Raw genomic sequence first — 12,062 nt, forward strand, 5'->3', positions numbered from 1 at the left:
ATTTATGGGCATTTATTTATTGCTGAATAAGTTCCTTTCTGTGATAGTAATACTATATAATGGATTTTAACTAATGGACATTAGCTGTAGATTGAACATGTACATTTTTAAGGTTTTATTATATCCTGGTTGTAAAATATGTGCCCATAAAACTGTTGTCAATAATAAGTCTAGCAATAAATATAGACCTTTTATGGTTGGAGAAATCGAAAAAGCCTTGTAATCCTAATCCAGACAACATTTACTGAACACATTATCCGGTTTAATCTGCATATAATCTGCATGATCTCATTTTGATAAATGTTGCTGCATCTCATCTATTTTGTAACCTTATCTAAAGGTCATTAGAACAGTTTAGACTTATTTCAAACTCATATAGAATGCGAAGTGTGTTTTAAAAACTAGAGTAATCAGAGAAAGCATTATTGTTGCCATTACTTTTTCGCTCCGAATGCAGCGATACGATGTACTACCGGCCTGTCAACGTATTTTCATACTGCTCGTGCAGACATCACACGTCATCGGTGCGTTTCATGCAGACGTCAGTCACCTGAAAACCGCAAACAGCCGCCATCTTATGCTGCGTTCACGCCATAACTAAGAGATGAAAACACGTGACGGGTTCGTGACTCGAATTTATGCGGTTCAATGGCAACAGTTTCAACGGCAAAATGAATCTGCAGCAGTGAGGTGGAAGTGGTATAGGTCAGTGCTCTTTAGGTTGTTTATGTTCATTATTATTTTAATGTTATGTGCTTTGAGACAAGGGTGAGTATTTTATTCTTACAAATAACTTGAATATTTTGAGTCCATTCACCAAAAAGATTTGTTCACTGATTCATTTGGTGACTCTTTCTGCAGGTTACATAGTATACCAGTAGGTGGCGACCAATGAGTGTCTTTAGGAGTATTACACGCGAGTGAGACTCAACAGATTTCGGAAATCAAAACTGACCATTCTTATTTTTTAATGGAATATTGCGGCGCTTATTATAAATGATTTATTCGATTTATCCATATATATATATTTTAATTAATGTATATTTATTTGCAATGACATTTCTTTTCTGATTATGTTTAATGGCGCGAAGGCGGGAAAACGTTCGGAAAAAAAAAATCTGATGGACAAAATCAAGTCCTGCCCTATATTTTTTCACATTTTTTTTTTTTGTTGCGGAACAAGAACACATTTTTTCTTGTCTGAGAAGCCGTTTGACGCAGATATACGTCACATTAGGGATCTTGTCAAAAATAATAGTTTAATTTACATTTATTATAAGTGAGCCATTTTTTTAATAGACAACATTCTACCCTGGCAACTGTCATGCCCTAACAACTATTTAGAGCACCCTAGCAACCGTATGACAGCATGAATAAGCCATATCTCAGCACCAGAACATCATAGAGAGACAGAGTTTGATTATTGATTTGGGCAGACGTTCAGTCTATTAGTTTCACCCTGGTATATGCCTAGACACATCCTAGCAACCAGTTAGAGCAGCCTAGCAACCATTTGGCAGCACGAATAAGCCATATCTCAGCACCAGAACATCATAGAGACACAGGGATTGGCTCTTTTCATTCAGACACACATCCAGTCTAGAGTTGTCAAAAGTACAGACTTCGGTACCTAGTCGGTACTGAAATTTAAAAAATGTGACACTTTGTGCGCTGTTGAGCGGATTCGTAAACACCTCTGATTGGCCATTGTGTTCACGGCTCATCGGATATGTCTATGATTGGCTACAATGATCAACACTGTAAAAACGTTGTAAATAGTCATCAATGAAGCACTTCACTGAGAGCTTACACAGATACACACAGGAGTGCTTGAAAGCAGGCGTCTATTGCTGACCAGTCCGCTGATAGATACCTGCTTTCAAACGCTCAAGCTCCCGCTTTCAGAACGCTTTCAAATTCAAACACTTCCGTGTGCTTTCAAACGCTGCCGTTCGTTGATCACTGTAGCCAATCACAGACATGTCTGTTGAGCGCGTGAACACAATGGCCAATCAGAGGTGTTTACAAATCCACTCAACAGTGCTCAAAGCTTCACATTTTTAAAATTTCAGTACCGATAGGGACTGAAGTTGGTACTTTTGACAACTCTAATCCAGTCTATTAGTTTCACCATGGTAACTATCTAGCCACACCCTAGCAACCATTTACAGCACCCTAGCAACCGTATGGCAGCATGAAAAAGCCATATCTCAGATCTCACAATATCATAGAGACACGGGAGTCTGTAAGTATCACCATGGTAACTGTGTAGCCACACCCTAGCAACCATATAACAACATAAACAGTGTGATATCTCACACTGTGATGTCTCATGTGATATCTCCGTATCACAACATTGCACAGACTTGAAAGTTAGCAGTCACGCAAAGGACCCTCGTAACTGCCTAGTGCTGAGTTTTCCATGGCAAGCACCACTCATATTTTCTTCAGAAAATGTACATCTAGTTTTTTTTATTATTATTAAACTTATTATATTTGAGTGAGTCACTCAACAGATTTCTTTAAAAAACACAGAAGAATAGAAAATGTGAAGATCTTGCCAATCATACTACCAAAAATAATAGTTTAATTTATACTTATTTTTATTGCAAATTTACAATAGAAGAAACATACCATAAGCCACAACCATTAAGATAAACACTAAAAATGGGCAAGGAACATGTAACGTGAGGGGAACCTATTATGAGATTAAAGGCACAATATGTAAATTTTCACAGCTAGAGGTTGCTTATTCTAAACAAAGGCGTAGCTTGATGAAGCCTTGATTTCGTGGAATTATGGGAGGTGTTGTCTTCATGACTACAGCCTGTGGAAAAGAATCGGGACGGGACTCGGGCATGAGATTATTAATGTTACTGTAGTTTGAAGCAGAGCAGGGTTGAGTGCTGTGCGAGCAAAAAACCAGGCTGCTGGAGCGATTGCTAATGCGAGCGCGACACATGTCTCGAGAGCAGTGGAGCTATTATTATGCCTCAGTTGCCAATTCTGCTTCTTCTGGTCAAGCGTATGTGGGGTAAAGCAGCACTGTTTTATCATATTAGATACATTTGTGTGTTGAAAGTTGTTATAGTGCTCCTCTGTGTTCGCTCTGCCGGCTACTATGAGACACTTAATGCACACTGCAGTAAGCTAGATCGATATTAGTCATGGTAAAACATGGTACTTGCTGTAAATCAAGAAAACAAGATTTAAACAATAAGACTTACTGTGTTGAGCTATATAACATGATTAGTTTTCTGTCGATGAATGTATCCAAACAGTTGTTCACCTGTCTGATAAAACACATAATATATTAAAGTGTCTTTGGTGTTTCCATGGTTTCTACTATAGGATATATGGATATTTTAATCCAAAAAGCTTACATATTGTGCCTTTAAAGGAATAGTTTACCCAAAAATGAAAATGTTGTCATCATTTACTCACTCTCATGTTGTTCCAAACCTGTATGAGTTTCTTTCTTCTGTTGAACACAAAAGAAGATCATTTGAAGAATGTTGGTAACCAGACAGTTGACTCTATTGACTTCCATAGTAGGAAAAAAGTACTATGGAAGTCAATGGGTGCCATCAACCAACATTCTTCAAAATATCTTCTTTTGTGTTCAACAGAAGAAACTCATATGGTTTGGAACAACATGAGGGTGAGTAAATGATGACAACATTTTCATTTTTTGGGTGAACTATTGCTTTAATAATAATAATAATAGCTGAAATTAAAAAAAAAATCACATACAGGGTCCAATTATAGTTTGCACTTTTGCAATATCCCTTATGAATCGAGATATTTGTTCTTCAATCAAATCGATCTATTCCATGAACTCTGTAATCGAGCAACATAAACATCCTGTTTAAGCCACCTTTCTTCCCTTTTCGTCGAAGACACACTTTAATGTGAAGCCCGCTCTAAGGAATGCACTAGCATTCCTGCCTCCTCGCAGACATCACATCCGGGTCACTCGGCAGTCAGCGTGTAAGCGAGCGTGCTCCTCCATACAGTTGCGTACTGCTGCTGCAGCTCTCAGCGCAACTCCACTGCATGCAACATGGATACTATGAGCAGCGGCCAGCCGCGGAGGATCTGAGCGCGCCTCGGGACAGGCGCGGACACGCGATACGCCACACTGGGGCAGGGATGAGGTGCCATCCAGCAGACGCACACTGGTAGGCAAGTCGTCAATTGTCAGCGATGTCAAAGAGTCTGAAGAAGAAGAACCACTGGACGAACAAAGTCCACGAAGCGGTGCTCACCAGGAATAAGGAGGGCGAGCTGGGGTTTGACTTGAAAGGGGGCGCCGAGAACGGCAATTTCCCTTATTTTGGGGAGGTGAAGCAGGGTAAGGTGGCCGTCCAGAGCGGCAAGCTGTCCCAGGACGAGCTGCTCTTGGAGGTCAACGATACGCCGGTGGCAGGGCTCACCATCAGGGATGTGCTGGCCGTGATCAAGCACTGCAAAGACCCGTTCAGGCTGAAGTGCGTGAAGCAAGGTGAGGATAAACATCAGCGCGCCGCCGTCTCTACGTGAAAGCGAGTGAGCGACCCCTCCGCTGTCTGGGGCTGCTGTCTCCACATTATTTCAGCAGAAATCCTGTTTACACACAAAGGTGCATTCGGATACGGCGCGCGATCGGGGTGGTTATCGATTGTAGCCGCGAAGGTTCCATTGTCGCTCGTGGCAACAGAAGTTACTGTGTAGTGGATTGTCACATAAACATGTCAATAAAATTTGAGCTTTGTTTGGATTCTACGCACCGTGGTATCATGCACGAGGGGGCGGAGATTGTTCTGCCCTGTAATTTAGATATTTTGGCCCGCGGGTCCGCCATGGGCGAACTGGGCGAATATTTGAAGGCAATTTCATTGATCTCGTAAATTGCACTGTGGCTGTGGCAAGCCGTTTAAACATTTATTCTTAAACGCTAACTAATAGCTACTGTTAAGTTACTAGTACTTATATTAATTGACTAGTGAGTAATCCAGTGTTGACTAAAATTATTTTCAATCTTAGTAGCAACTATTTATTAGACGCTAGTAGGTCTTATTCCAGTAGTGACTTGTATCACTAATACTTACCGCATACTAGTACTTACTCTTTTGTTATTAGTCACTATCATTGTGACTAGTCCATTGTCACTGGTAATTGAACATTTTTGCCATTGAATTCTTTGTGAATCTGTGTTTCAAATAACAAATATGTACTCCATTCACCTTGTTTTAATAGTAACTATTCATTTGGTATTAGAACTTTTTCTATTAGGTTATTGCTTATTAAATTAAGTACTAATACTTGAATACATCTGTAACTATTTGAACAGTTATACATGGTTTCCTAGTACCAATCGGTTATTATCGTAAACTAAAACTATTAAAAACATTTTTGTTAATTGAAATAAAGCTTAAAATATATAAAATATATTTAAATATTAATGCTGGGAAAACGATTAATCGTGATTAATCGCATCCAAAATAAAAGTTTGTGTTTACATAATATATGTGTGTGTGCTGTGTATACTTATTTTGTATATTTAAATACACCCACATGCATGTATATATTTAGGAAATATTTGCATGTATATACTGTACATATATTTATATAATTTATATTATATATAAATATTTTATATTTATATATATATATATATATATATATACAATTTTTTCTTAAATATATACATGCATGTGTGTGTATTTATATATATATATACATAATAATTATACACAGCACACACACTTTATGTAAACACAAACTTTTATTTTGGATGCAATTAATCGTTTGCCCAGAATGATTAAATATATAAAATATATAAATATTAGACATGGAAACTAAACGAAAATTTAAAAATGTTGCCTTAAGAAAAAACTTGAGTTGAAGCACTAAAATTACTAACTGGAAATAACTAAAAACTTAAACTGAGATAAAAATAAATTCAACTTAAATAACTTAAAATGACAAAGGCACATAACAGAATTACTCAAAATTAAATTAAAATGATGAAAACTGAAAATATAAAAATAAAAGCTCATTCAAAATATCAAAAAATTTAATAATATAGAAATAATAGTAAAATAACACTGGGATTAAGGCTGGATGATTATGACCTAAAATCAAAATCTCGATTAATTGAACATTTTACCTCGATTACGATTAATGAATGATTTTTTTACTGACAGGGTTTATATGGTATGGTACTAATAACAGTGGGGATAAACACTAGTGTCATGTCACTAGTGTATTATGTGTAAATATGTACTAGTAAAGTAATATATACTAGTAGCAGCTGGGACATTGAAAAAGATACTAGTCCAGTAGTGTTCAGGAATTAATGTTAAAATGGCTTGCCATAAGGTGGCAGCTCTTAAAAACAATGGCATTCCGTGGTGAACAGAAGATGGGACTTGCTGTGTAAATGGGAGGAGTGATGTTATCTCTAACACAGATGTTGACTTACAGTGATGGGATTTGAGGGCATGCAGCTGTCTTCAGGTCTACAGTGCTGAGTTTCAAACAATGCTTATAGTACATTTGCAGTGTTTTTCATTCTTGTTTGAAGCAAACTTCAGCCCCCGGGCCAGCGCTTTGGAAAGCATCCTCAGTTCCCAAGCGAAAGCAAAAAATATCTTGATGCAAGCAATGCTTGTGTCTAGGGAGATCCAGATCAGTGGAGTGACTGAGTAAATATTGATTGGCTGCTGAAGATCAGGGTTTGGGTAACTTGTCCGAAAGCCGTTTTATAGTGTGCTTATATTGTAAAAGGCCATAAGAACAGAGAGGCTAGCTGAATACATTTATTTCAATGATTGAAATTTGGTACAGTAAGTCATTTGAATGCAGGAATGGACTGGCGATAGGATGCACCATGATTTCTCATTGTAGGCCTGTTGACTTGTGAGGCTATTGAACGCTAACTAATATACATTGCGAATGTCCAAATTTGGGATTTGAACCTGGGTCTTTGTGATTTCATTGCAAGATTCTCTTGTTTTGACTATTCAAACATCCTATTCCATTGGTGTGGGTGTGTGTGTGTTTTTTTAAAGATTTATTTTTGCCATTTTTGCCTATATTATGACAAAACAGTATGTAGACAGGAAGAGACGTTGGAGAGAGAGAGGGGGACGGGATCGGGAAAGGTCCACGCTATATGTCGTGCGCCGCCCATGAGGCTATTGTCACTGACTTTCATTGTTGTTTTTTCCATATAGTTGCATAATTTGATTGTCCTATTAAGCTAAAAAAACAGGTATTTAAAGGGATAGTTCACTCAAAAATGAAAGTTCTTTCATCATTTACTCACCCTCATGTTGTTCTAAACCTAAATAAGAGTCCTAACCTAAATAATAATAACAGTTTTTGTCTATGCAGTGAAGGTCAGTGGGGTCCAAACACCAAAAAACGAACGTTCTTCAGTCGAAAAGAAATTAAGGATTTTGAGGAAAACATTCTAGGATTTCTCTCCATATAATGGACTTCAATGGGGACCAACGGGTTGAAGGTCCAAATTGCAGTTTCAGTGCAGCTTCAAAGGGCTCTACACGATCCCAGCCGAGGAATATGAGTCTTGTCTAGCGAAACGATCTGCCATTTTCTAAAAAAAAAAAAATTATATACTTTTTAAACACAAATGCTCGTCTTGCACTAGCTTTGCGATGCGCCACGCATTACGTAATCATGTTTTTAAAGGTCACGTGTGACATAGGCAGAAGGACCGACCCAGTGTTTACAAAGAGAATGTGCAAAGTCAAACGGCCTTTACAAACAAAAGATAAAACAACGATGTCTGACAATTTTGAAGTTGGAGGAGAAAATGAGATGAGGTTTCAGTTTTTCCACCTATGTCACGCATGACCTTTCCAACGTGATTAGGTAATGCATGGCGCATCGCATCGCAGTTCAAGATGAGCATTTGTGGTTAAAAGTATATAAATTTTTATTTTTTTAGAAAATGACCAATCGTTTCATTAGATAAGACCCTTATTCCTCAGCTAGGATCATGTAGAGCCCTTTGAAGCTGCACTGAAACTGCAATTTGGACCTTCAACCCCTTGGTCCCCACTGAAGTCCACTATATGGAGAGAAATCCTGGAATGTTTTCCTCAAAAACCTTAATTTCTTTTCGACTGAAGAAAGAAAGACATAACATCTTGGATGACATGGGAGTGAGTAAATTATCAGGAAATTTTAATTCTGAAGTGAACTAATCCTTTAAGACTTATTAAGGTACAATAATAATTGACATATGAACAGATACAGTAGGTAATAGTCTGTATTATACGCATGTGCATCATATGCTGTGGGATTTGGTGGGCCAACTGCTGCTACATTTTTTTTTTTTTTTTAGTCTCAGTCAGTCCATCCTGCTTTGATGTGATGGAGGAGATGGTGTGTTTGTATTGGTGTGTCTTGGTGCATGTCCAGGACTCGCTTTTGTGGCTTGGTGGTTACAGGGACTTTGATGCCCAAGTTACTTGTCATAATGACCCAATTCTGACAGTTATATAAATATCAAGCTAAATAGTCAACTAGGCTGCCTTCATACCATCACATTTATGCGCAGCACCACGTTTCATTTGGAATAAAGCATGTCTATTGCAGTCTTATTTTAGAAGTCGTCTTTAATGTTTTCATTTAATCTTCTGGGGCAGATATTTGGTTTAGTGGTCTCGTAATCCTGTGCCACTACACTACTTCACTCTCAGTGCATCGAACAATCCGGTGCTGCGACCTTCAGTTTTCCCAGACTCTTTTGATGCGCTGTCAGTTTTTAAATATCAGCAATATAATCTCATTATTTTTCAGTTGTGAAGTGCAATAATTGGTTATATAACATATTCATTTTGCACAAATGGATTTGCAAACTGATTAACACGAACATGACTCTGAGCAGATTTCTGCAGCCTCGGGGGTTTAACTTATTTTGCTTTCAAGTGTAATTTATCCATGACAGTCATTATTCTGTCATAATGGTCGGCATTTTCCTTAGAGATGTGGGATAGATTTGGTATTTCATCTTGCATTTAGTCATTTTTAAATAAGTCATCTTCTTTCATCTGTGTTTTTCAATATTTCATCATCATTTCCCATCTCTTGTGATCTCCCTTTCCTTTACATCTATAAAGAGTACACATAAGAGTGGGGTAAGATGTGACGCCCCTTAATCTAGCAAACTGCGCATAATGTTGATCATATATTTAGAAAGAACCCGTCACCTACAGCCAGACTGAGAGATCCACGTGAGAAAAGCTAAATGTTATGCTAAGAATGAACATTTTCTACATGGTAGATAAGATTATTTAGGTATAAAAATGTATATTATACATCATGTTAATGTATTGCCAATTTATAAAACTATGTATTATTGTGCATGCATATTATAATGCTTATTATTATTATTATTATTATTACTACTATTTTTATTTAAATTATGTTCAGTTGATGTTCAGTTAATATTTTGAGCGTTTCATTTTTATATTTCCAGTTTTCATTTTAATTTTAGTTTAATTGTTAGTAAAATGGTGCTTTTTAATTTTTATTCATTTTTTTATTTTAGTTTTTTCAGTTAGTAATTTAAGCGCTTCAACTTAAACTTATTTCAGTTAGTTGCCAAGGCAACATTTGTAATTCTCTTTTAGTTTAGGTTTTTCATTTAATATTTATATTTTATTTCAGCTTTTTCAATAAGCAAAAATGTTTTTAATAGTTTTAGTTAACAATAATAATGCTGTTACCTTGAGGACAGTTTAAGTAAGAAGTGGCACATCTTACCCCACTCTCCCTTAAAATGCACAGTTCTTTGACCGTATTAAATGCACTGCCATCTGCATTAGTTAAACCATTTAATTTTTGACAAAACAATTTCTGTGGAAAGCACAAGGAAAATGTTACCCACCTGCTTCTCACAGTCTCATATTTCTAGAGGCATTTGAAAATAATATTTACTTGTCTACCTCAGTATGCTCAAATGGCAGTTGACAGCTGTTTTTATTTATTTATTTATTTTTAAGTGGCCTATTCCATAAATTATAGTTGAATTTTTTTTAGACTTATTAAAGGAATAATTCACCCAACATTGAAAACCTGTGTGATTTTCTTTCTTCAGTCAGACTCAAAGAGATGATAGGCAGAATGTTAATGCTGTTCCTTGCCATACACTGAAAGTAAATGTTGACCAAATGGCTCTCAAGCTTCAAAAGTGGAATAAACCCCCACCATAAAAGTGGTCCAAATGACTTACGACCCAAACATGTTTTCGGAAGTGATTTCATTAATCGATACCAATACCAGTAAAATTTTGTGGTTCTCGATACTGATTTCGGTACCAGAGCAAAAATTGTTGAATTAAGTACTTTTAAAAAATGTTGTCCTGTTTTGTCTCATCCATTTATCACTGTCAATCATCGCAATTTCCGATTCAATCGTGCATTTAAATATGGCTGTCAATCCATAAACTTTGCAGTGTACTTAGCAGCATGAAAAACTAAACTTGTATGCAGATGCAGATTGTGAATGGGTAATAAACAGAAAGCAAGAGAAGAGCCTCCCTTTATAATCTCTAAGGGGCCGTTCACACAGAATGCGTTTTTCTATTCCAATGCGCTACTTTTCCATTGTTTTTCTATGTAAACACGTTACACCATGTCCTAACCAGACGCGACGCCGCGACACGCAATAAAAGGTATCTTTTCCATGTTAATCTGAGTTTTTGTCCTAACCAGCCGCGACGGAGATACGCGAAATTTCTATTTTAGAAACGGTTTCTATTTCTCCGCGACGTCGCGGCTGGAACAGCAACACAAAGTATGGCAATGATAATATCAGGTACTGTTTATGTGCTTTATTTAATGTTAAAATTGTCTAATTTGACTTTGAATATCATTCTGTGTTCCCAGCTTTTTATCTGTAATGAAAACAACACTGGCTAATTCACCTCAGATCTTGGAAATAAATAAATGGGCACAAGAATGTTCAAACTGTTAACTCAATGCGAACAAACAAGTGTATTCTATGACACAGATTGGTTCAGTCACTCCGTATGTAGTGTACTTTAAATAATGTTTAAATGGTGTAATATTTATGAATTTTACTATGTACTTGCCCATTCATTGTGTCTGCTGTGCTTTTGCTGAGAGAGCCCGCCCACACTCTCTTCTGATTGGCTGTGGTTTTTGATTGATTTTGTCGCATCGCATCTAGTGTGGACAGTCAAATTGCTCGTCGCTGGAATCTTACCGCATCGCGTCTGGTTAGGACACGGTGTTAGACGGACGCGTATGACCATTATGCTTGTGTCTCGCGTCTTTTGAGCGCTGCGTTTTTAAGACGCCGTGTCAAGTTAAAAGAATTTTAACTTTTACACGCTGCGCCACTCATCAGTGTCAGTTACAAAACAGTGGACTAATCAGAAGAACTTGGAGGCGGGGCAAGCGTTGCGAACTTCTGTTTACAGTAGCAAGTTGGCATGGCAACTGTTTAAGTGGCCATAGCCAGTGCGATTATTTTCTTTTTTTCCATGTCAAAAATAGTATCTATCTATTCTGCTGTTTGCCTATTTCTATTATTTCTGTTATTGTCGTTATTGCATCACGTCTCAAAAGTGGGTAACACTTTATTTTAGGGTCTTTTAACTAGTTGCTTATTAGCATGTATATTACTAGAATATTGGCTGTTTATTAATAATTATTAAGCACATATTAATGCCTTATTCTGCATGACCTTATTCTACATTCTTAATCCTACCCAATACCTAAACTTAACAACTACCTTACTAACTATTAATAAGCAGTAAATTAAAAGTTTATTGAGGGAAAAGTCGTAGTTAATAGTGAATACATGTTCCCTATACTAAAGTGTTACCCAAAAGTGCTTCTCGACACCCTCGCGTTCTGTGCTGCGCTTTTTTTAAAACCATTCCTGAGCCTTGCGTCTCACATTTTTAGATGAAAAGACACGTTCTGTGTTTGTATAGTGAATCTCTTATTTACATTGTTTATACTTTGTTGGTTATAATGAAAGCACTTGCATTAAACAAACCAAAAACTTGTGCGATT

The 12,062-nt window shown here is 37.0% G+C and overlaps 1 protein-coding gene across 5 annotated transcripts in view; it reads left to right on the top strand.

Annotated features, from left to right (window-relative positions):
• Positions 1-3,653: 3,653 nt before the first annotated feature.
• The window catches only part of magi2b (membrane associated guanylate kinase, WW and PDZ domain containing 2b), a 105,367-nt gene continuing 96,958 nt past the window's right edge, over positions 3,654-12,062 (top strand). Inside the window, exon 1 of one of the 5 annotated variants that reach the window (XM_051884420.1) lies at positions 3,654-4,504. In XM_051884420.1, coding sequence (XP_051740380.1) covers positions 4,207-4,504 — 298 coding nt within the window. In that variant the 5' untranslated portion in view covers positions 3,654-4,206. The remainder of the gene's footprint in view (positions 4,505-12,062) is intronic. The other 4 variants (XM_051884421.1, XM_051884419.1, XM_051884417.1 and 1 more) reach the window with 4 other exon arrangements.

Source organism: Ctenopharyngodon idella, chromosome 24, assembly GCF_019924925.1.
Source record: "Ctenopharyngodon idella isolate HZGC_01 chromosome 24, HZGC01, whole genome shotgun sequence".
NCBI lineage: Eukaryota > Metazoa > Chordata > Actinopteri > Cypriniformes > Xenocyprididae > Ctenopharyngodon > Ctenopharyngodon idella.